General features: G+C 37.3%; 1 protein-coding gene across 1 annotated transcript in view; it reads right to left on the bottom strand.

Annotated features, from left to right (window-relative positions):
- Positions 1-20,526, bottom strand: part of LOC138816410 (vomeronasal type-2 receptor 116-like) — a 33,480-nt gene extending 12,954 nt beyond the window's left edge. Inside the window, exons 1-6 of the mRNA XM_070006130.1 lie at positions 20,458-20,526; positions 11,165-11,272; positions 10,273-10,436; positions 4,490-4,778; positions 2,528-3,334; positions 1,390-1,608 (exon numbers count right to left, since the gene is read on the bottom strand). Coding sequence (XP_069862231.1) covers positions 1,390-1,608; positions 2,528-3,334; positions 4,490-4,778; positions 10,273-10,436; positions 11,165-11,272; positions 20,458-20,526 — 1,656 coding nt within the window. The remainder of the gene's footprint in view (positions 1-1,389; positions 1,609-2,527; positions 3,335-4,489; positions 4,779-10,272; positions 10,437-11,164; positions 11,273-20,457) is intronic.
- Between the last annotated feature and the right edge of the window lie 4,446 nt (positions 20,527-24,972).

Below are 24,972 nucleotides of genomic sequence, written 5' to 3' on the forward strand. Positions count from 1 at the left end.
AGACCTCACATAGAGCTCCCCTATAACCCAGCAATCCCACTTTTGGGCATTTACCCAAATGTTTACAAACAAGGCCACACTAAATCTACCAGCACAACTATGTTTATTGCAGCATTATTTACCATAGCTAAGATCTGGAACCAACCCAGATGCCCCTCAGTAGATGAATGGATCAAGAAAATGTGGTATATATACACAATGGAATTCTATGCCTCCATCAGAAAGAATGACATTGCCCCATTTGTTAGGAAATTGAAAAACTTGGAAAAAATTATATTAAGTGAAGTAAGCCAGGCCCAAAGAAACATAGGTCCCATGGTTTCCCTTATTGCAATATCTTGTATATGTATGAGTCAAGTGGAAAAGATCAGATAATGTGATGTTAGGAAAATGAACCCTTAGATATGTACTTTAATGTTTTTTTTTCTTTCATGCATTTCTAACGCATTTATAAGATTATCTCTTCTTTGCTTTGTATGTCCCTTTCCCACAGTATAACCCCTGCTTTCACTATAGTTGATGTCAGTGTAACTTGTGGAGGACATGGGTAAAAACAAGTCGTTTAAGGATACAGGTGGACCTGTTGCAACAATGAGATGTACAAGTTGTCATGTCGAAAACGAGCTTTACAACGTTGGTGCGGGAAGGGGGAGGGGGGACGGATTGGGTGGGGGAGTGGGGGAGGCTGGGAAGGGATATGAAGTGTAAACAAAGGAGGAGGCTGCAATGCTTGATAATAAATGTACACATAATCCTGCCCATGTAATTGTTACCACTCTGTACACTATGTTCACAAAAAAATAAAATAAAATAAAAAATAAAAAATGAAAAAAGAAATATGTATTTTATGACACTATTCTAAATCACCATGTAGAGACTGTGAATGTCTATTTTTTTTGTCCTAGTCCCAGGGTTTGATATAAGTACATGTTCATTTTCCTTGGGCTTTTTTCTCCTGAAGGTAAGCACTCTACCACTTGACCTGAGGTTCCATCTGAGGTTTTTGATGGTCAATTGAGAAAAGAGTCTCAAAGACTTTTCTGCCCAGTTGGACTTTCAACAGATATGTAATCTTAGTCCTGAGGATATTTTTCTCCTGAGTAGATAGGATTACAGGCATGAGTCACTAGTGTCCAGCCCTGCTTTTATGGTGGTTAAATGAAAATAAGCCTCTCAGAGAAGATCCTGCTTGGACTGCCTTCAAACCACAATATTTTTATCTTAGTCTCCTAATTAGCTAGTATTACAGGAATAGGTTGCTGGCATCCAACCAGATATACATTTTAAGGCTGAAATTTTCTTATATGTTATCCAACCAGATATACATTTTAAGGCTGAAATTTTCTTACTTATATGTCCTTAAAATCATTGCAATTAAACCCAACCCACCTCTATTGTTCCTATGGCCCAGTGTACCATATCTTCAGATAAAGACAGTTGATGAGCATATGGAGAAAACTTTCCTACTTTCACCTCAAGTTCAAGACCTTCTGGGAAATTCCATATGTTTACAATGTCATAGTCTGCTTCCAATTTCCTTTTCTCATCCAAAGTCACTTGATCTCCAGCAGTATTGTGAAACTGGATGTTCTTCAGAAAAGAGTGCAGCTAAAAGACATACATCATCTTATGGTGAAGTACATCCTGAGTTACGAAAGAAAACCTGAAGAAAAATAGTTCCTGATTGCCTTTAAATTTTGATGTAGAATGAAAGAATAGTAGAACCACCTAATGAAGCATTTCAGAAGAGAATCTATGGAGGAATAAAAATAATTTTGCCAAATCTTGGTCACTCAGCAAAGGGGTAGATGCAATCTTTTCAAAAGAAACCAAGTCTAGAGAGTCACAAATAAGATGACTCTCAGTAGTCTAGCCAGTGTTTCCCACAACCACTAATTTTATGCATGTTGCTAATCTGAACTTGGTAAAATTTTAATATTTAAAGTAGAATAAAACTAGGTCCCTTATCCAAAATGTGGATAATTCTATTCAGCAGGTCATTCTTTTGCTATTAGATAAGAAACTCATAGGGAAACTCAAGGTGCATTTATAGTTTTCAAAACATCTGCTATATGGGAGGGGTCAAAGCAACAGCAATATATACAAGACAATATTTTGGAAATGATCTGTACAATTTTAGGGGGAGAGGGAGGGAAAGTAAGAGAAAAACGAATGAAAGGGTAACAAGTTTGACAAGAAATGTACTTACTATCTTACTTGTGTAACTGTAACCGCTCTGTATATCATCTTGACAATAAAAAATACGGAAAACTATCTCCTATGAATATGTTGAGGCTATTTGTAATTAAAAGAATTTATGAAACATGGAACTCACTTGAACCTTGTTATGGCCTGCTTTTCCTGAAGAGCACTAAAATACGTCCAGAGTACTTCACAGACATTTAAACAAACATTATTTGTTGGATTTGGAAAACATACCAAAAATGCTTAAATTTTATATGGCATGAAAACTATCTAGGAAGTGACATTGCCTATGGGGTATGTGATCTAACACAGAAGGCCTTACCTGTGCAGGGGAAGTCACTGCCCCTTCCCTCTTTCCCACTGTTTGTGCTTCTGTTTGATGAAGAAGCAGCTCATGGAGAGCCTGGGCCACAGCATACACAGCATTGTATATATGGTAACTGTCTCCAGACATAGTCGTGTCAAAAATGTGTCCAGGCAACAAATCCAAGGAGGCTTCGTGAGGACAGTTCTCCCACATTACACAGTCTGACTCTGAATCTGAACAATTAAAAGACAGAAACCATAGCCTTGCTAGGAAAAAGTCTTCTGGATATTTGAAAGGGTTAACTGCCTTGACAAAATCTGTGAATCCCAAAATATCTGGATGATGGTGTGAAAAAATGAGAGGTACATGTAATGAACCTAATACAAAATATTTCCTCCTCATGGTGAACTCTAGCTGTGAGTTCATGATACAAACTTTTCCTTTTACTAAAAATTGCTCAATACGTCTTACGATATCTAGTAAGGCTTCATTATCACCATGTATGATGAGGACGTTTGCTGAAGATTTATTAATCTGTTTATAAAGTGCCATGACTTTAAAAACATATGCCAAGCCAGAGGTTGGGATTGCTAGCTCAAAGTCTACACAAATTCTATTCTTGTCCATCTCTTCTTTTAATTCAGGAAGAATCCACAAGCCATTCTCATCTTGTGAGGTCAATAGTCCAACCCAGTTCCAGCTGAAATGAAGGAGTAAGGAGATCAGGGCAATGGCGATCGATGTGTCCTTTGAGGCCATCTGATACAGAGCAAGAAAGTTTTTATGGTCACTCAGAGCATGATCAAAAGGCCCAAATGTAAGCTAAACGGAATGAAAATTGAATGTTTCATGAATGAGAAGATTTCTATCCATTATGATCTCACTTATGATATGTATTAAATAACCATTTGAAGTAGGTGGAAGGTAGATTTTTCTTAGTTTAAAAAATTGTTTTTAATAGTTGTACATTTCAATTTGTTCCTACAAAGCTCCTTGATCTTTGTCACTATTTCCATCAACTCATTCAATCTATAGCAACTCTACCCATTCCTTGACTTTCCTTGGTCCATTTTCACACACACACATCTGAATATGTATATATATCTAAATATCTATATATAGACATATACATACATATATGTGATATGTTGTATTTTCCCAACATCTACTCCATATTTCTCTGCCCCTTTGCACATCCCTCTAACAACTCTCCACAGACAAGTTATGCTTCAATGTTCTAGTGCTAGTTTTTTATATCTCTTTGTTGATCAGAAATGTTATACCATGGGATTCCACCTCTATGTGTACCATAGTTTACAGATTAATCAAATCTATTTGTAAATGGATATGTGTGTGTCCTATATTTATTTTATATTACATGTTCATATTTTAGATTTAACTTTCACATATGAGAGAACACATGTCCCTTTCCCTTTGTGAGTCTGAGTTATATCATTCAACATAATATCTTACGTGCATGTGCACACATGTGTGTGTGTGTGTGAGTGAGAGAGAGAGTGTGTGTGTGTGTACTATTGTAGGAGCATGAACTCAAGGCCTCGTGTACTTCCTTGGCTTTCTCCCTCAAAGCTACCTCTCTATCACTCAAACCACACATTACTTCCTGCTTTTTGTTGGTTAATTAGAGATTTCTCCTTAGTAGCTTGGATTGCAGTTAGCCATCAGGACACAGCTCAACATATTGCTATACTTTAAAGTCATTTTTCCATTTCCTGATTTTTTAAGAAAATTATTGACAATGCTTAAAAGTCCAAACAATCTCTTTGTGGCTCTAACTTTTCCAGTCCCTTTACTAAAAATGGTAGTGTGGATCTCTATTACTTTGAATACTTACTCTTGATATCACAAAATTTGATAGGCTCATAAATCCAGTATCTTCCTATAATTATCTTCTAACAGATGAAATGGCACCAAATTAGATACTTTTTTATATCCCTTCACTCCTACCACTCTCACCTGGGGAAACCTGTACAGGTTCAGCAATATACCAATCTGGGAAGATAATAATCCTGATGGTCCTGTCAGTACTGCTATAGACTTGCTCACTCTCACACAAGAGTAGTTTGGAAGGTTGTCCTTCCCAAAGAGGCTCGTGAAGGGATTTTTAAATGTTTTCCAAGTTTCCATATGAGCATTACAGATATTAAATCCTAGCGTCAAGTTATGTAAAATATGAGGATTTTCATCGATCTCTTCAATAGCAAAAGCCAAGGCCAAAACAAACTGGTAGGTGTTGAAGATAAACCTGCATAATGAGCATAGAAATTTAAAACTTATCAATTTGATGGACTAAGTACTTGCTTCTGTGCCAATGAATATGTTAAAGCATTATCCCAACTATGATGGAATGCAAATATAGTCTTTTATGCTTCTCTATGGGATTAAGGACATGAAGGGAATTTGTCATGCATAAGATTAAGAAACTTAAGAGAGAGCTTGCTTATTCCCCATAATCACATGCACCACAGCAAACACTAATGTTGTCCATTAAACATGGAATAGTCTTTCATGAGACACCAAATATTCTCTTGCTTTTTATCTTCGAGTAACTAGCTCCACTGTGTGAAAAATCTTGTGTTTTCGGTCACCCAGTTTATCTTATGTGGTTATAAGGCAGGCTGGGCTAAGTAATACATCTTCAATAGTTATTTAAGGAAGATTCTTTTTTTTTTTTTTTTAAATTGTATTTTATTTTATTTGAGAACATACTGTACAAAGGGGCTACAATTACATGGGCAGGATAATGGATACATTTCTTACCAAGCATTGCAGCCTCCTCCTTTGTTTACCCTTCACTTCCCTTCCCCGCCTCCCCCCTCCCCCCACCCAATTTTACCCCCCTCCCCCCACCCAATTATACCCCCCTCCCCCCCACACACCGGCATTGTAAAGCTGGTTTTGACATGACATTTTGTACTTCTCATTGTTGCAACAGGTCCACCTGAATCCTTAAACGACTTGTTTGTCCCCATCTACTCCACATGTTATACTGACATCAAATATAGTGAAAACGGGGGTTACACTGTGGGGGAGGGACATACAAAGCAACAAAGAAATAATCTTATAAATGCATTAGAAATACATGCATGAAAGAAACGAAAACATTAAAATACATATTTAAGGGTTCATTTTCCTAGCATCACATTATCTGACCTTTTCCGCTTGACTCATACCTATACTAGATATTGCAAATAAGGGAAACCATGGGACCTATGCTTCTTTGGGCCTGGCTTACTTCACTTAATATAATTTTTTCCAAACCTTTCCATTTCCTAACAAATGGGGAAATATCATTCTTTCTGATGGAGGCATAGAATTCCATTGTGTATATATACCACATTTTCTTGATCCATTCATCTACTGAGGGGCATCTGGGTTGGTTCCATATCTTAGCTATGGTAAATAATGCTGCAATAAACATAGTTGTGCTGGTAGCTTTAGTGTGGTCTTGTTTGTAAACATTTGGGTAAATGCCCAAAAGTGGGATTGCTGGATCATAGGGGAGATCTATGTGAAGTCTTTTGAGGAACCTCCATACTGCTTTCCAAAGTGGTTGAACAAGTTTACATTCCCACCAACAATGAAGTAGGGTTCCTTTCTGTCCACATCCCCTCCAGCATCTGTTGTTATTGGAGTTCTTGATTTTTGCTGTTCTAACTGGAGTGAGGTGATATCTCAATGTTGTTTTGATTTGCATTTCTTTTATGGCTAGGGATGTTGAACATTTCTTCATGTGTCTATTGGCCAACCTTCTTTCTTCTTCAAAGAAGCTTCTCTTTAAGTCTTTCGCCCACTTATTTATTGGCCAGTTGTTTCTTTGAGGATTTGTTGTTGGGTGGTTTAATTTATTTAAGGAAGATTCTATATTAAGTTTCTCTAACTAACAGACCTGAAATATTGAACAGCTCTTCCTGCAATATCAGCCAGAAGACAGCTCAAATACCAGGTGAAGGAATTTTATTCTTATTTATGTAATAAAACCAAGGGGATGAATCTAACTGCAAGCACATCATAATGGAGAAAGAAATCTCCAACATGAAGATTAATGAAAGAATTGTAAACTTTACATTGAAATCCAAAGATTCAAGGCCACCATTGTAAAATGCAGTAATCTCTATTGCCTTCCCAATATTGTTAGGTTGAGATTCTAGAAAGACTACAGAGGAATAAAGAGAATCAACACTTTGCTCTCTCTCTGTTATGTCTGTGCAATGGTGTGAGTATGTGTACACACACATTCTAAAGAAATAATATTGAATCAATACATATTGTTTAAAAAGGAAATAATGGAGGCTAGGAAGAAATAAAAATGTGAGGCTTAACTTGTTTAACTCATGGTATACACATACTTGAAATTTCAATTTGGAAGCCTATCATGTTAATGATGTCTTCTAAACAGAAACAAATAGTAAGCTTGAATAAAGTCTAATTGAACATATGCATATATAGGAGGAACCTGAAAGTAAGAATGAAGACATGTGGGAAATGATTGGTCAAAAGCTGACAACACTATTTTGAAAAAGCAAATATTAGTGTATTGAGGATTTAGTAAATGGTTGAGAATGACAAAAGTTAAAATGCTTGTTCTAAGAAGCAATGGCAGAATTTAACTTTCCTAATGTAGACAATGATAGAAATATGAGATAGCTAGAGATGAAAGCTTAATCAAATATTTGACCACAACACATACTCGTGTACAGAAGCTATAAATGGAACTCATAACACATAGGTATTCCTCTGTTTTCCTAATGGCTGACTCCTCATTAGAATCCATAGAATCCTGGAGAGAACGGCAGACAATCTTTAAAAGATTAGGGACAAAAATGGATAAATTGGGTACTAAGATTACTGTTGCCAGCAAAGACATCCATTAGAAGTGAAGGATAAAAGGGTAAAGATATTCCCAGACAAGTACAATTAAAAGAATATACTCCCACACACCTGTTCCACAAAAAAAAACAACAAAAGTATTCTATTTGTCATCCAAATTTAATGCACATGTAATATGACCACTTTGTGAGAAAATCAGAATGGGTAGACAGCTGTTTGAAGAAGTTTTTAAATGGGAAATGTTAAATGTTTATGGAACCACTGTATACAAAAATAAATAGTTATTTTTACATAGTTAACAGAAAAGCATTTTGTGCAAAAGATTGAACCATAGATGAGTAATAAAAGTATTCAAGAATGTGTAAAACCTACTAGTGAAAGTGGCTATAAAACTAGTTGAAAATACTCTAACATTGTAAATGTGCTAGCAAAATCACACACACAATTTTTATGCAGAGGGAAAAATTGTTAATATAATTACATCTTGTAATTACTGTAGAATCTAAAATTGGATATCCAATATTACAAATGATAAGAGGAATATAATGCAGTTGCAGTTCCTGTTTGTCTTTAACATTTCATCTTACTATATTAAATGAAAGATTTAATTTAAAAGTAAATTAAAAGATTTCATTATGACATTTCTGAACATTCATTTATGGACTTTGATCATAGCCCTCTATTGCTTGTATGTTTATTTTCTCTTTTTATTTCATCCTCCTCATCCCAGAGAGTTGTTATTCCAAAATAGCTTCTTGTCATCTATTTTCAGCCCAGTAATTACCAGAAAATATATAACAGCAAATGAAAGCACATAATCCAGTAATCAAAAGACACTACTATTGAACTTCCTTCATAACCACTGAAGGAGAGAAAAAGTCGAAGAAGCTTCAATTAACATGGAGAACAAATTACATAATAGCAATAAGGAACTGTGACCTGTCAACAATGACTGCAAAGGTAAATGCATGAAATTCTACCAGTAAGAGCTAAAATGGCTGAATGAATAAAAACCCAAGGCCAAAGGAAACGTTGATGCCAAGAAACTCACTTCACCATCAGTGGCCCTCAGTGAGTATAAGAAAGGTCAGTAAATACAATTGAAATACAAAAGAAACTAGGAGTGTGTATAACATATCCAATAGACTTTAATCAAAGCAATGAAGTGACATTTTGTAATGTAATGATGAAGATATCAAGTTTACAAGATGAAATAGCAATTCAAAATGTGTATTTACATACTATACAATCACTAAACTATGTTAAGCAGACTTTGATAGTCCTCAATATAATAATAGCTGAAGATTTTATGGATGGATCATTCTGACAAAATCAACAGGGAGGCAGCAGATCTAAATTTCAAACTTGATCAGAAGATCCTCACATACACCAGCTGAACACCTCATTCAACTTCTGAGTAAAACTTCTCTCCAAGCAAACAATCATGGGATGGGACACAAAGCCATCCAGATTTTTAAAATGTTGAAAGTTTATTGAGCATATATACAAACACATATAGTAAGGATAGAAATTAAAAAGGAAAATAAGCATATAACATGAAAATTACATGAATTATCCATTAACCAAAATTAAGTAGTAAAATAATAATTAAGATTATTCAATTTAATTAAATGATTAATGGATGATAAAGTGAATTGTTTTCAAGGCAAATTTCAAGAAATAAATATAATGAAAACCATAAATAAATGAAAATAAATGAAAATAAAATGAAATAAATAAAATGAAAACCATATTGGTATAGAAAAAGGGGAATAAAAGGAAAACATAACCTTTCCTATAAATCAAGAGAACAGATAATTAGCTGAAGCACCTGCACTGCATCTGAAGGAACTAGAAACAAATTGATTTTTTTATTGTACTGTTTTCTGTTCTTCTTTTTCCTCTTTTTCCATTTTTCCTTTCGCTTTTTCTTTGGTATAATCCCCTCTTGTCCTGTTTGTTATTCCTCTAAAGTTTTGCATATAAGCTTATTTAATTTGTGGAAGAGAATGGAAAACAGAAAGGGTGGGACAAAAGGTGAAACAATTAAGCAATGATACACATTAGACAATATGGCATAAACTATACCCCTTGTCAGGGAGAGTAGTTGGGATAGAAGAAACTGAAGGAGAATGAGGGAGGGAGTGACACTGTTCAAAAAGAAATATACTCACTAGCTTAATTATTTAACCCCTTTGTATATATTCTTTACAATGTAATTTTTAAAAATTGAAAATAAAATAATGAAGATAAAAGAAAATTAAAAAAAACTATGGCTATAGAAAATTTAGGAAATGGTAAAAACTTCCACAAGTTAGTAAAAGGAATGAAATAATCAAGTAGAAACAGTGAGACAAAAGGTATGCCAATTTAACAGTAATACTTACTAGACACTGCTTTGGAAATGAATTTTACATCTTGGAGCAGAAGAGGAGTCAGGCGATCAAGAAGTGGGAGGAAACATGTGGAGGCATAACATTGTTCAAAAAGAAATGTATTCTTTACCTGACTTACATAGCTATAACCTCTCTATAATCATCTTTATATTAAAATTAAATTCAAAAAGAAAAGGAAATAGAGTATGAAAACACAGAAGCAATAATCAATCAAGCAAAGAGGACGTTCTACAAATCAAAAGGTAGATAAAACTGAAGTAAATATCACGAAGAGCTTACCATCATAGAAAGAAGAATATACTTGGATGGAAACTAGATTTCTCTCTTACTTGTAGGCAGAAAACCGCTCAAAAGTACATGCGAGATAAAATAATGAAACTGAGGTGTTTCTCTAGCAAAAGGATGGGATGTCAGGGTAGAGAAGACACAGAGCATTTATGTGTGCACTTGGAGTTACCATTGCCCATCCTGAGAACAAATTTGTAAATGGAAATACAATGATGAGTTACTTACGGCTTGTTCTGTCCATCTCCAGAATCATCACTTTGAGTGCGATCTGTTCCCAAAGTGTAGAGAGGGAAAAACCCAGCAATCATTTCATCTCCATCCATGTGTGCTCGTTGCTTCATAGTAGAAAAGCAGCCAGTGCCAGCACAGGACCTGATAAGGAGGGGAAGCTGGAGAAGAACAATTGTGAACATCAAAAGGCTCATTTTTGACGCACCTGCCTAGGTGAAATTCTGGCTGTCAGGTATATATATTCATAAATCTTTTTATTGGTGTCTATGTGTCTTTTTATTGACAGAGAGGTACACTGTAGCGCATCTTTCATTAAAGCCTCTGTGAATCCTCAGGAATAATGGGTAAAACTTCCCTGGGGCTCTGCATCTGTGGCCCTGAATGCAGAGAAAAACATGAATTGAAAACATGTTTGCAGATTCTCCTTCTTCATCCTAAGTAATGTGATTTCCTCCAGGACAGCAGATAGTGATGCCCCAGGGATGAAGTTGTCTTTGATGTATTTGCTCTAATATCTGTGTCAAGGAACTATTTGCATCAAAGTTATTTGGGATGACGCAACCGGATTGCATCAGAATATGCCATTTCAGGTGCATGGTGAAATGGCCAAAAAAAATTATGCCAGTGAGATGTCAATGAAAGATATTATTGCATCATACCCAGATGGTAAATTCACACACCTATTATCCAAAACAGCTACAGAACATTGCTGGTTGATTCAAGCAGGTTACAGTCCAGATTCAATATACAGAGGTCTCTACAAATGCATCCATTTACCATTGCCTAAGGAAGCAACAATGTTCCTGATCTATTGATTGTTTACTTTGTTGTGCTAAAAGTTTTTAGTTTGATATAATCCCAGTTGGTATTTCTTGTTCTTGTTTACTGAGCTATTTGGAGTTTTAATCAGGAAGTTACTACCTAAACGAAATTTTCCATTTTTGTCCATATTGTAGTACTTTATCTCAAGTTTTAGCTCATAAATATCAGGGTGCTGAAAAACAATGATCATTCACAATATAGGGCATCCTTGGTACTTGGACACGGTGTCCAGGGAAGATGGCCGCAAGTGTGTGCCTAAAGAACCTCTGTGAAAAGAAGCATTTAATCAGCACATGGGCTGGCCTTGTGTGTACACATGTGGGGTCTATACACCCAGGGGCATGGCTGCCTGGCGCTCTCTCTCTCTCTCTCTCTCTCTCTCTCTCTCTCTCTCTCTCTCTCTCTCTCTCTCTCTCTCTCTCTCTCTCTCTCTCTCTCTCTCTCTCTCTCTCTGCAGACAGCAATTGCTTCCAGGACTCTGAGTAAAGTCCCACAAAAGACAAATGCATCAAAAACGGACACAATGGAATTATATGCTTCCATAAGACAGAATAATACTGTGCCACTCAGAAGGAAATGGAAAAATGTGGAAAAAATTATATTAAGTAAAGTAAGCCATACCCACAGAGACATAGGTTGCATGGTTTCCCTCCTTTTTTCTAACTAGAATATTCATATAAGTTAAAAGTAAACACGCTGGATGATAAAAGCCAAAAATACACTGGATGGAAAAAGACAAAAAAATACACAAAAACACATGATAAATTATACTGGACTCCAATCATTCACACTGTGAGACCCAAGGAGGATATTCTAAAGAGGGTCATGAATCCCAATAAGTGATTGCATATGAGCATATAAAATGATATTTATAGATATGAACTCAAAGACTTGGAAATGAAGGTTTCGATATTTTGTTTATGTTTTCTTTGTCTTGTTTTTATTTTCTGTACATTTTGTCTTGTATGTCAGTTTAACCCTTTTGGGGAGAGTAAAGGGGGAGCATAAAAATTGTAGGACAAAATGCAGCAGAGATAATCACTAGACACGATTTTGAAAATGAACTACAACTCGTGAGCAAGATTGGGATGATAAAAATGGAGGAAGAAAGGGTAGGGTTGATGCTGTTCAAAAAGAAATGTATTCATTAATTGACTTACTTAACAGTAAGCCATCTGTATGTCACTTTTACCATAACAGTAAAAGAATAATCTTCTAAGATGAAGTATGTATCCATTAAGTGTTTGTAAGAATTAAGGGGATATTGAATTGAATTATAATTGCAGATGTTCCACATACACTAATGGCAAAAATAGGGCATTTCTGCTCAAAATGAATAGTACAACAAAGATTTTGCCTGCTATTTGAGGAGATAGAGTATCTCTATGCCCCTAGAATTATTGTATGTATAGTTTGTCTTCCCTAATGCCATTAGGATATCACAGTACATCACATTGTCACTTTAACCTGGACAGGGTTAAGTCTATTACAAGGTGTTGTAGAACTTGACTTCACAGCCCACCCTTTCTGTACACCTACCATAAGTTAGCAAACACCCAGCATATACTGAACTATCTGTTCAAAAGGTGAGTGCCAATTCTAATACCATGGGACTCTTTACCTGCAGGAAGAACATAAGGAATAGGCTTGTGAAGTATGTGCTCAGAGAAGCATCCTTTTTGGCTGATGTCAGAACCACGTGTCCATAAACAGTGGTGGTGCTAGCTTAGGCTGGTCCTTTGAAGTGTGCTGTCCACAGCTGTGGAAACTTTTCTGTGCCTCTCTTTCCTTATAAGTATAACATTCTCTTCATATAGTTTCAGTTATCTGAGGCAAGAAACAAAGAAGACATTTTTATGAAGAAGACACCAGATTCTATCTGGAAGAAATTTCCTAACCTAGATATATACAGAGCAAGGATAGCAGAGATCAGACTGAGAAGACTCTAGTCACACAGACATATCTGGGGTTGGTTGTCCATATGTATGGAGCACCTACAGCATAAAAGCATTATTTCTAGAAACTGAGTGTAGTTTCTTAAGATGATCAGGAAACCCACGCTCTGCTGGGCTTCAGGAAATAGAGAACTCTCTTTAACACTAGAAATCCTGAAGAGTTCAGTAGGTGTGAAGTCCTCAAAGACTCATCTAGACAGAATGAAATTCTCAACTCCAGTTTGAACTTCATATCATAGGACCAACTCAGAAAGTAAGAATGCTTTGGTTTCAAGGGAGGATAATTTTCTTCAGCATGTTGATGTGTGTGTGTGTGTGTGTGTGTGTGTGTGTGTGTGTGTGTGTGTGTGTGTGTGTATGTGTGTGTATGTGTGTTGGACATGGGCAAGCACTAGAGGCCATAAGTGTTGTGATGTGCCCTAGAACCCTGAGGATTGGGTCTTTTTCTACAGGAAGAAGAAGACATAGAATGGTGGGTATTGTTTTCAGCTCTGGACGAGGCTGCAGCTTAAAGTTTAACTCTGTGACAAGTCATTCTCATGACAGAGAAAGGTCATCCTTTCAGAAAAGAATACAGCTACTAACAACATTTTGTCTCTGGCTTCCTCCCTAGAGTTTATCATCACTAAATACTTGCCTCCTCCTTTGTTTTCCCCCTACCATTACATCCGTCCCACCTCAACAACTACCACACCCCCTTGCCGAAGTTGTAAAGTTCATTTTCAACATAATGTCTTGTACATCTCATTGTTATATCGGTCAACTTGTATCCTTTTCTAAGCATTTTGTTTTTTCCCTTCTCCTCCCTGAATTAGAGTAGATGCAGGGCAATGAAAACAAATACAGTGACAGTAGGGGTTATACCATGAGGGGAGAACATGTAAAGCAACAAAAAATTACATGGCACATTATAAATACATTAGAAACTATAGTAAGAAAGAAAAAACATATTTGTGTCCCTATCTTGGGGTTCATTTCACTTAACATCATCATATATGGTCATATGTACATAGCTTTTGGCCTTTACTGTTTGTCCTACATATGTACTAGATATTGCAAATAAGGTAAACCGTGGAACCTATGTTTCTTTGGGCCTGGCTTACTTCACTTAATATAATTTTTTCCAAGTCTTTCCATTTCCTATAAAATGGGGCAATGTAATTATTTCTGATAGAAGCATAAAATTCCAATATATATATATATATATAAAATATATGCTACATTTTCTTGATACATTCATCTACTGAGAGGCATCTGGGTGGGTCCCATATCTTAACTATGGGAAATAATGCTGTGATAAACATACTGTGCTGATAGCTTTAGTATTGCCTTGTCGGTGATCATTTGGGTAGATGCCCTAAACTGTAATTTCTGGGTTATAGAGGAGCTCTATGTGGAGTCTTTTGAGGAAACTCCATACTACTTTCCAAAGTAGTTGAACAAGTTTTCACTCTCAACAACAATGCAGTAAAGTTCCCTTCTATCCACATCCCCTCCAGCATCTGTTGTGATTAGAGATTTTGATTATAGCCATTCTAACTGGGGTGGGGTGTAATCTCAATGTTGTTTTGATTTGCATTTCTTTTATGTCTAGAGAAATAGAGCATTTCTTCATGTGTCTATTGGGCATTCTAATTTCCTCTTCAGAGAAGTTTCTCTGTAAGTCTTTAGCCCACTTATTTATTGGGCAGTTGTTTCTTTGAGGATTTGTTGTTGGGGGATGTAGTTTTTTGAGTTCAGGTATATTTCAGATATGAGACCCTCGTCTGTTGTATGGCTAGTGATGATCTTCTCTCAATCTGTGGGCTTTCTATTGATATTGCTAACTATGCCTTTGCCATGCAGAAGCTCTGGAATTTTATGCAATCCTATTTGTCTAACCTTTCTTTGATTTGTTGTGTTTCTGGATTTCTATTAAAAAATTTCAGCCTATGTCAAGGAGATCTATCGTTTCTCCTATTTTGATCTGTAATGTTTTCAGGGTTACTGCCTTGACTCCAAGGTCTTTGATCCATTTGGAGTTGATTCTTGTGCAGGGTGATATATAAGGATCTAGCTTTAGTTTTCTAAAAGTGATTAACCAATTTTGCCAGCACCATTTACTGAAGAGGTTGGTTTTTTCCATTCTATTTTTTAGCTCCTTTATCGAAAATTAGGTGGCTATAGGTCTGTGGGTTCATTTCTGGGTTTTCAATTCTATTCCTTTTGTTGTGAGGTCTGTTCTTGTGCCAGTACCGAGATGTTTTTATTATTATGGCTTGGTAGTAGAGTTTGAAAATTGATACTGATATTCCTCCAACACTGTTCTTTCTATTAAGTATCATTTTTGCTATTTGGGGTCTTTTATTGTTCCATATGACTTTTTGGATTGACTCTTCTATTTTCTTGAAGAACGAGCTTGGAATATTGATAGGTATGTCATTGAATTTGTAGATAGCCTTGGGAAGTATTGCCATTTTCACGATGTGGATCCTTCCAATCCAAGAGCATCAGAGATTTTTCAACTTTCTAAGTTCCGTTTTGATTTCCTATTTCAGTTTTTTTTCCTCATAAAGATCCCTCAGTTCTTTGATTAAGTTCATTCCTAGTTATTTTATTTTTTGTTGGGTATTATGAATGTAGTTGCTTTCCTGATTTCAGCCACACTTTTCTCAATGTTGGCATATAGAAAAGCCATTGATTTTTCAGAGTTAATTTTATACCCTGCTACTTTGCCAAAGTTTTGAATCAGCATGAGTAATTTGGGATTGGAGTCCATGGGATTCCTTAAATACAAGACCATGTCATCTGCCAAGAGGGAGAGTTTTATATCATCTTTCCCTATTTTGATCACTTTTATGTTTCCATCTCGTCTTATTGCTGTACATAGGCATCCTAATACTAAATTGAACAGAAGTGGAGAGAGTGGACATCCTTTCCTTTTTTGCGAGCTAAGAGGAAATGGCTTTAGTTTTTAACTATTAAGTATAATGCTGGCTTTAGATTTGTCATATGCAGCCTTGATTGTATTGACGAAGGTTCACTGGATTCATAGTTTTTCCAGAGCCTTCATCATAAAGTGGTGTTGGATCTTGTCAAATGCTTTCTCTGCATCTATTGAGGTAAACATGTGGTTCTTATCCTTCCTCTTGTTGATGTGATGAATTATATTAATTGATTTGCATATATTGAACCAGATTTGCATCCCTGAAATGAAACTTGTTTGATTTTGGTGTATGTTTTTTTGGAGGAATTGTTAAAGTCGATTGGCTAAAATTTTGTTGAGGAGTTTTGCATCAATGTAGATCAAAGAAATGGGTCTCTAGTTCTCTTTCTTTGATGAGTCCTTGCCTGGTTTTGGGATGAGGGTCATGATGGCTTCATAGAATGAGTGCAGTAATCAACTTCCTCTTTCAATTTCATTGAAGAGTTGTAGGGGTACTGGTGTCAGCTCTGCTTTGAAGGCCTTGTAGAATTCTGTTGTAAATCCATCTGGTCCCGACTTTTCTTAGATGGGAGGTCTCTTATTGCTGCTTCTATTTCAATGCTTGATAGGGGCATGTTAAGTTGATTTAATTCAACTTGGTTTAGTTTCGGCATGACGATATTTGCTAGAAAAACTTCCATTTTTGCCAGGTTCTCAAACTTATTAGCATAAAGCTTTGAGAAGTATTCCCTTATAATGTTCTGAATTTTGGTTGTTTCTGTGGTGATCTTTACATTCTCATCTCTAAGTTTGTTTATTTGGGTGTGTTCTCTTCTTTTTCTGATAAGATTTGCTAAGGGTCTGTCCATTTTGTTAATTTTTTTTGAAGAATCAACTCTGTTTTGTTGATTCTTTTTATGGTGTTTTGGGATTCTAATTCATTTAATTTTTATTTAATTTTAATTTTAATTATTTCTTACCATCTACTGGATTAGGGTTTATCTTGCTGCTCTTTTTCAAGGAGGTTCAGATGTCTTATTAAATTGTTGGTTTCAGATCTTTGTAATTTATTGATGTAGGAACTCAAATCTATAAACTTGCCTCTGAGTACTGCATTTTCTGTGTCCCAGAGGAGTTGACAATTTGTGTGTTCATTTTTGTTGAATGTTATGAATATGTGAATTTCCGTTCTAATCTCTCCCATGACCCACTGGTGATTCAACAATGTGTTGTTCAGCCGCCATGTGGTACAATACTTTCTTTGGCGGCTTTTGGTGTTAAGTTCTAATTTTATTCCCTTGGATGCCATTTCCTAGCCTTTACTGTGGTCTTCTTGGTTTTCTAAGTTTAGAACATCTTAAGTAGGCCTGGTTTGGTGGAAATATATTGTTTCAATTTTTCTTTGCTATGGATGCTTTTCATTTGACCTTTGGTTATGAAGGAGAGTTTAGCTGTGTACAGAATTCTTGGTTGACAGTTGTTTGTCTTTAAGGCATGGCATATATCCTTCCAGGCTCTTATTGCTTGAATCATTTCTGCTGAGAAATCTGAGGTGATTCTAATGGGTTTTCCTCTATAGGTAATTGATCTTTTCTCTTTGAGAGCTTTAAGGGTCCTTTACTTGGCCTGAATTGATGCTTTGCAGATTATAATGTGATGGTGGGATGTGCTGTTCTGGTCTGGTCTATTTGGGGTTCTAAAAGCTTCTTGAATCTGAATAGGCATATCTTTTTGGATGTTTGGGAAGTTCTCTGTTAGGATTCTGTTAAATAAATTTCCTAGACCATTACCTTCTGTCTCTAGGTGCTCCTCCACACCCCTTATCCTCAGATTAGCCCTTCTGATAGTGTCTTCCAAATATTGAATAGTTCTATCATATTTCTTGGATTTGTCTTGGATAGTTGTATGTTCTTTCTCTATAATATCTAGGCTGTGTTCAATCCCCGAGATTGGATCTTCTGCATGGTCTAACTTACTGTCAAGTCTCTCTATGTTGTTTTTAATTTCTTTTCCTTCTACTTGGTCAGCTTTGATGGCTTCAAATTCTTTGTTGGAGCTTTGTTTTAGATCTTTAGGAACTTTACTTCCTTAATTTGGTGTTCCGTGTTTATTCTCAAATCACTCAGTTGATTGGTTATGTTTTCCTTGGACTGCCATTCCTTCTGTCGGGCTCCATTCAGCATTTCATTCATGGTCTTCCTGAATTCTATCTGCTGTCTGTTTATGGATTCCATGAATACCTTTATGGTTCTTTGTCTATTCTCATCCCACTCTTACAATTCCTGCAATACTCTTTGATTAGCTTCCTCATGTTTTACACAACTCCTGTAATTCTCTATGACTGTTCTCAGCCTGCTCACATGATTCTTGTATTTCTCTTTGACTGTTCTCACCCTGCTTACACAACTCCTGTATTTATATTTAAGTAGCTTCTTAATGCTAATAAGATTCCTGTATTAATTTTTTGTTTGCCTCCTCTTGCTCCCTATGCAAGTTTTTAATATTTTCAATCACTATGTTTACCAGTAGTATTTGTTGAGCTTTGGGGGAACTTTTCTCTGGATTATTCATTAACTATTCTGTCACCTGATTATCATGAGTGGGAGTTCAGATACCTGGACTTGCCATTTTTCTTGTGTTTTTCTGGCTTGTTCTGCCCATTTTGTATGAAAGTAATACCAATTTTGTGCTAGAGCACTATTTTAAGGCAAACATCAACCAGAGTCCTATAGTTGCACAATCAAAATGGCTGAAGATACAATCTAGTTCAATAGACACAATCTATTCAACATCAAACAATCATTGATTAATGGGTTAAGAACAGCAAAGAAGGATTTGGAAAACCAGAAATTATTAGCTTTAGGGAGAAATGTGGGGAAAAATAAGACTAGAGGCATGTGGAGAGGTAAAAGGAGAGTAAATTTAACCAAGTCCTAATCTTTGAGAGGGAAATGAATTGGACAGAATGATAGGAGAGAGATTAAAAAAAAAACAAAAAAATGGAAACACAAAAATTTAGGATTAAGAAGTGAAACACTTAAAATTACATAAGTTTAAAGATATTATTTTGAGAAGAAAATGATAGGAGGACAGGAGGGGAGGGATAGAAAGGAAACATAAATTTGTGGAAGCAAGGGAAAAAAACAAATCTTTTAAATAAGGATACAGGTGGACCCATTACAATAATGAGATGTACAAGTTGTTATGTCGAAAAACGAACTTTACAACTTTGGGGGGGGAGTTGGTGGGGGGACGGGAGGGATGGCAAGGGATGAGAAAGGGAAACAAAGGAGGAGGCTACAATGCTTGATAAGAAATGTACTCATTATTTTGCCCATGTAATTGTAAACCCTTTGTTCAGTATTTTCACAATAAAAATATATTTAAAATTAGTTACTTGAAAATTATGTAGTTATAAACAGATAATACTGCTATTAAAGAAATTAAGCCTAAGAGGTTGTTGAGTAATAAATTTCTGGATGAAGTATGTACACAATTGGGAATAAGGTCTAATAATTGACAACAGGTATATATCTGGGCATGAGCAGAGCAACAATTAAGTGATGAAAAAAAGAAAGAGAAAAAATGTAAACAACAAAAAAAGACCAAAAGATCAAAAGAGTTTAAACACACACACACACACACACACACACACACACACACACACACCACACACTCACACACACACACACACACAACACACAAACACACACCAAAAATAAAAATTATGAGAATAAAAAGAGTAACAGAAAACACTTAAAAATAAAAATTTTAAAAAAGGTTCAAAAAAGAGTTCTTTGATTTTTTGGTTTTTTTTTTTTGGGGGGGGGGAATGGGAAGACCCTATATCTCCCCTGTGTTTGTAACCATTCTCTTAGTGGAGTTTCTGGTATGCTTGTGGTGTTTGGTTTTCCTATGGCCTGATTGGTTTCTTAAGTCATTTTGTTTGGGCAGGCAGAAAATGCTCTGTGTTAGGCAGGAATTTCTGATCCTCCTTCCAGGCTAGTTTAGTGGGAGGGAGATCTTCTTTGAGTATCACAAAAGAGGGAGTTGGCTGTTTCCTTTAGTTTGGAGATGCTGTGATGAGGCTAGGTTCTGGGTAGGGTTGAGGCCTTTCAGTATACAGTAGCTTTTCCCTGAGGGGCTAGCTCCTGAGACACTCACAGATCCCAGCTTGAAGCCATTCTCAGGGTTTATGTTTACTGAATTTCAATTGTTTGTCTAGGCTGCTCCAGGGAGGGACAGACTTTGGCTCTGTTTACCTGGTGAAGAAAGTCACTCTTCTTAGGGCAGAGCTATCTTTAGAGGCCTGGGCTGGGTGACTTTCCCCTCGGTTGAACTGAGCCTGGTAGGTAACTTCTAGTTCCTATGACCTGCAAAATGACTCTTTTGTTTTCTTTCAAGGCCTGAGTTTGAGCTAGCTGCTCAGCCCAGCCTTTGTCAGTCACAAAAATGGAGATCTCCAGTGGGGGGGGGGGCAAGGGTTGGCCTTCTCACCTCTGCTCCCTGATAAGGAATGAGGATGTCAGGGTTCAACTCAAGCCAGAGTCTTGATTCCTGGGTCATCACTGGTCTGCGATCTGCAGGATGAAGATATATGCTCCTTCTCAGTTCTTTCTGGTGGTGAGTAGAATCACCTAGTCCTCTGTTTCAGGCACCTTTGTCCTGGACTCTCTCTGTTGTAGGTATGGAGGCTACAGCTGCCACTGCCTCTGCATCTGCTGCAGCCACGGCTACTGGTAAGTGTTCAGATCTGTCTCCTTGCCTAGATTTTCGCTCTCTGGCCAAACTCTCTGTACTGTTATTGAACACTTGGTGTGATTCTCTACCCTAGGACTGTTCACTGGAACACTAAAACTGCTCTCTATGAGAGAGCTTGTTTGCCCTTCAGCTTCTCCTCTGCCATCTTCCTCTGAACACCCTTAACAATATTATGACATGATATTGTGACATCACATTCACATTGTGATATCACTGTGCCATTCTGTTTTCACCATCCTTTTTTGAAATCACATGTTAGAAATATCATGGGTTTTAGGACTTCTAGCTCCTTCCTTGAACATTTAACCTCATTGTGAACTAGTAGCAATAGAAATCAGACATGTGATTATAATATTGCAAACTCGTAGTGACATCACTATTCCATAGGTGACCTCATTACCACCGTGATATCACTAATCTCTTGCGTCATCACATTGCCATTCAGACATTTCAATCGGTTATAACCTCTTAGCACCTTTGAAAAAGCATATGGCCTTTGTGAAATCAAAATTCAATTCTTTTTTTTTTGTTTACCCTTCAGCTCCCTTCCCAGCCTCTCCCCTCCCCTCCACCCAATACTTCCCCCCCTGCACCCCCACCGACATTGTAAAGCTCATTTTTGTCATGACAATTTGAACTTCTCATTGTGGCAACCGGTCCACCTGAATTCTTAAACGACTTGTTTTTCTCCATCTCCTCCACAAGTTATACTGACATCAAATATAGTGAAAGTGGAGGTTATACTGTGGGGGAGAGACATACAAAGCAACAAAGAAATAATCTTATAAATGCGTTAGAAACACATGCATGAAAGAAAATAAACATTAAAATACATATCTAAGTGTTCATTTTCCTAACATCACATTATCTGACCTTTTCCGCTTGACTCATACATATACAAGATATTGCAAATAAGGGAAACATTGGGACCTGTGTTTCTTTGGGCCTGGCTTACTTCACTTAATATAATTTTTTCCAAATTTTTCCGTTTCCTAACAAAGGGGGCAATGTCATTCTTTCTGATGGACGCATAGAATTCCATTGTGCATATATACCACATTTTCTTGATCCATTCATCTACTGAAGGGCATCTGGCTTGGTTCCATATCTTAGCTATGGTGGGAGAAGATCTTTACTAGCCATACAACAGAAAAGGGTCTCATATCTAAAATATACTTGGAATTCAAAAATTAAATCCCCCCAACAACAAATCCTCAAAGAAACAACTGCCCAATAAATAAGTGGGCGAAAGACTTAAAGAGAAACTTCTCTGAAGAAGAAAGAAGGATGGCCAATAGACACATGAGGAAATGCTAAACATCCCTAGCCATAAAAGTAATGCAAATCAAACTAACATTGAGATACCACCTCATTCCAGTTAGAATGGCAAAAATCAAGAACTCCTAACAACAACAGATGCTGGAGGGGATGTGGACATAAGGGAACCTTACTTCATTGTTGGTGGGAATGTCAACTTTTTCAACCACTTTGGAAAGCAGTATGGAGGTTCCTCAAAAGACTTCACATAGAGCTCCCCTATGACCCAGCAATCCCACTTTGGGGCATTTACCCAAATGTTTACAAACAAGACCACACTAAAGCTACCAGCACAACTATGTTTATTGCAGCATTATTTACCATAGCTAAGATATGGAACAAAATTCAATTCTTTACTCACATAATCATTATGGTCTAACAATTGAGATCAGCTACACCATTGTTATATTACAAACCCGTGGAGGCAGAATCACCAGTGTGACATCATTTACCAGTTCTCTCCTCATAACTTTGTCATGATGCCCTTGTGATACATAGGCCCTTTGTGATCTCATAATCTGTTTTTTACTTCATATATCTGGTATGACATGAGATGTTATAAATACACTCTGATATCTTGAAAATTGTGTCATCACTCTGTCAGATATCATGAGCATTGTGTCACATTGTGACATCACATACCTGTTGGGAGTTCATCACGTTTGGGCCAATGCATGACTTTGTAGATCTCACAATCCCATTCTGAATTCATATTCTCATTGGGAGTTGATGAAAATTGAAGTCAAGTATGCCATTGTGACATCATCAACCCACTGTGACATCATAAATCTATTGTGACCTCATCACCGTTATGGCATCACCAACTAATTATGACATCAAAATATTATTATGATTTGATATTGTGATATCATATTGCCATTGCAACATCACCTTCTCATTGGGTTTTGCAAACCTATTATGACCTCAACATTTTACAAAATTCGTGGCCTTTGAGACTATTAATGTGACCTTGTATACTTATGATGTATAAAACAAGACAATCCAATGAGTCACATTGAAGAAAACATTATTGACACTAGAAATGGGCCTGCATTTACCTTGTCCTGGGCTGTACACTCAGTGACAAGCCAGCACCAACCACCAAATCTCAGATCTCCAATGGGCAGCCGCACACATAGTTTGGTCTGCAACCCACCACCCCCCCACACCCAAATTATCTCCAAAGCTCCAAACTTCAATAGTTAAGGCTTTATCCTTTTTCCTTACACCCTCCTTCTTTATAGACCTTTCCTAATTTACATTTTTTCCTTCCATCACTTACTTCTTCTCTTTAGGCCTCTCCATTATCCATTGGCCTACACTACTCTGGCCTGGTGGCCAATTGGCATCCTTACCTTCCTGCTCTCCCTCAAATTCTTCTCGCAGATCTTTCACCTCTTCTACCTCATCACTTCCTTTCTTCCAGATCTTCCCTTGATTTTCTCCAATTCCAATGCTCTGACCATGCAGCCTATATATAGGTTGAACCCCTCCATCATTCTAGAGGGTCTCCTGCCTAACAGTTTTCAACCATCACTTCACAAACTGCCTGTTCCCCAATCACTTCTTCACAGCTCATCATGTGAGGATGACATCCTACCCCCTCCAGCAGCATGCCCTGACCCTTTGGTGGTATGCCCCGTGCATTCCAAGGGCCAGGACATGGGGCCACATTGATTACTGGGCCCTGCTGTGTGTTATGGCCCAGTTGCTTTATACATCCCCCACAGGTTTTCATGTGCAATCAAATCCTTGAATTCTTCTTACCAAATGCTAAAAATTCCCTTCTCTCCACCTAATGAACAGGCTTAAAATGTAAATTTAGTAGAAAACAGGTAAATTATAGAAACACTCGAGTTAGCACGAATTAACACTTAGCAAGTCTTATCCTTAAAGGGATCCGCTGAGTGTCTCTGAACAGTCCATCTTGCAACCTTCTTTGTATCTTGGTCCACTGTCTGTTTCACTTGAGACTGATGGATTCAATGCTGTTTTCAAGCTAATTTAATAGGCGACAGTGAAGTTAGAACCACCAAGTAATGTCCTTGTCACTTTGGTTCCAATTCAGGAACTTGATGCATTTTTACCCACACCAGGTGTCCAGGCAAGAAAGAGTAGGTGGAGTTTGTTTTTTTTTTTTCTTTTGTAAACTCAACTTCTTACTTAATTTCAATTACTTGAGGTCTAGCTTTTGAATTTATTGCTGAAGTGAGAGTTGCTATAGAATAAACTGCATTTCTCACCCCAAAGAAATTTTCTTTCTAATTTTTTTTTGTAGGAAGATAGCGGAGGAGAAGCTGGAGGCTAAACAAGCTCTCTCATAGAAAGCAGTTTTAGAGTTCCACTGAACAGTCCTAAGCCAGAGAATCACACCAAGTGTGCCTTCACAGGACAGAGAGTTAGGCCAGAGAGAGAAAATCCAGGGAAGGAGACAGCCTTGAGCACTTGCCAGCAGCTGCTGCGCTGGTGCCAGCAGTGGCGTTGGGGACTGCAGCCGCCATACCTGAATCACAGAGATTCTGGGACAAAGGAGTCAGACACATCGGGCGAGCGGATTCTACTCAACACCAGCAAGAACCAACAAGGAGCAGACATCTTCATCCTGTAGATCACAGAGCAGAGACGACCCAGGAACCAAGACTCAGTGTGAGTAGAAGCCTAACAACTTCATTCCTTCTCCGGGAGCAGAGGAGGGAAGGCCACACCACCCCTCCCAGTACTGGAGATCTCCATCTTGGATACCAAAAAAGCTCGGCGGAGCTGCTAGCTCCAACTCAGGCCTTGGAATAAATCTAGAGTCATCTAGCAGGTCCCAAGAGCCTAACCTGACCTGCCAGACTCAGCTCCACCCAGGGAAAAGTCACCCAGCTCCGGCCCCAGCCCCAGGAGTGGCTTTCTTCACGGGATAATCAGAGCCAGAGCTGCCACTCCCTT

Source organism: Dipodomys merriami, unplaced genomic scaffold, assembly GCF_024711535.1.
Source record: "Dipodomys merriami isolate MVZ:Mamm:240054 unplaced genomic scaffold, mDipMer1.0.p SCAF_698, whole genome shotgun sequence".
In the NCBI taxonomy this organism is placed as follows: domain Eukaryota; kingdom Metazoa; phylum Chordata; class Mammalia; order Rodentia; family Heteromyidae; genus Dipodomys; species Dipodomys merriami.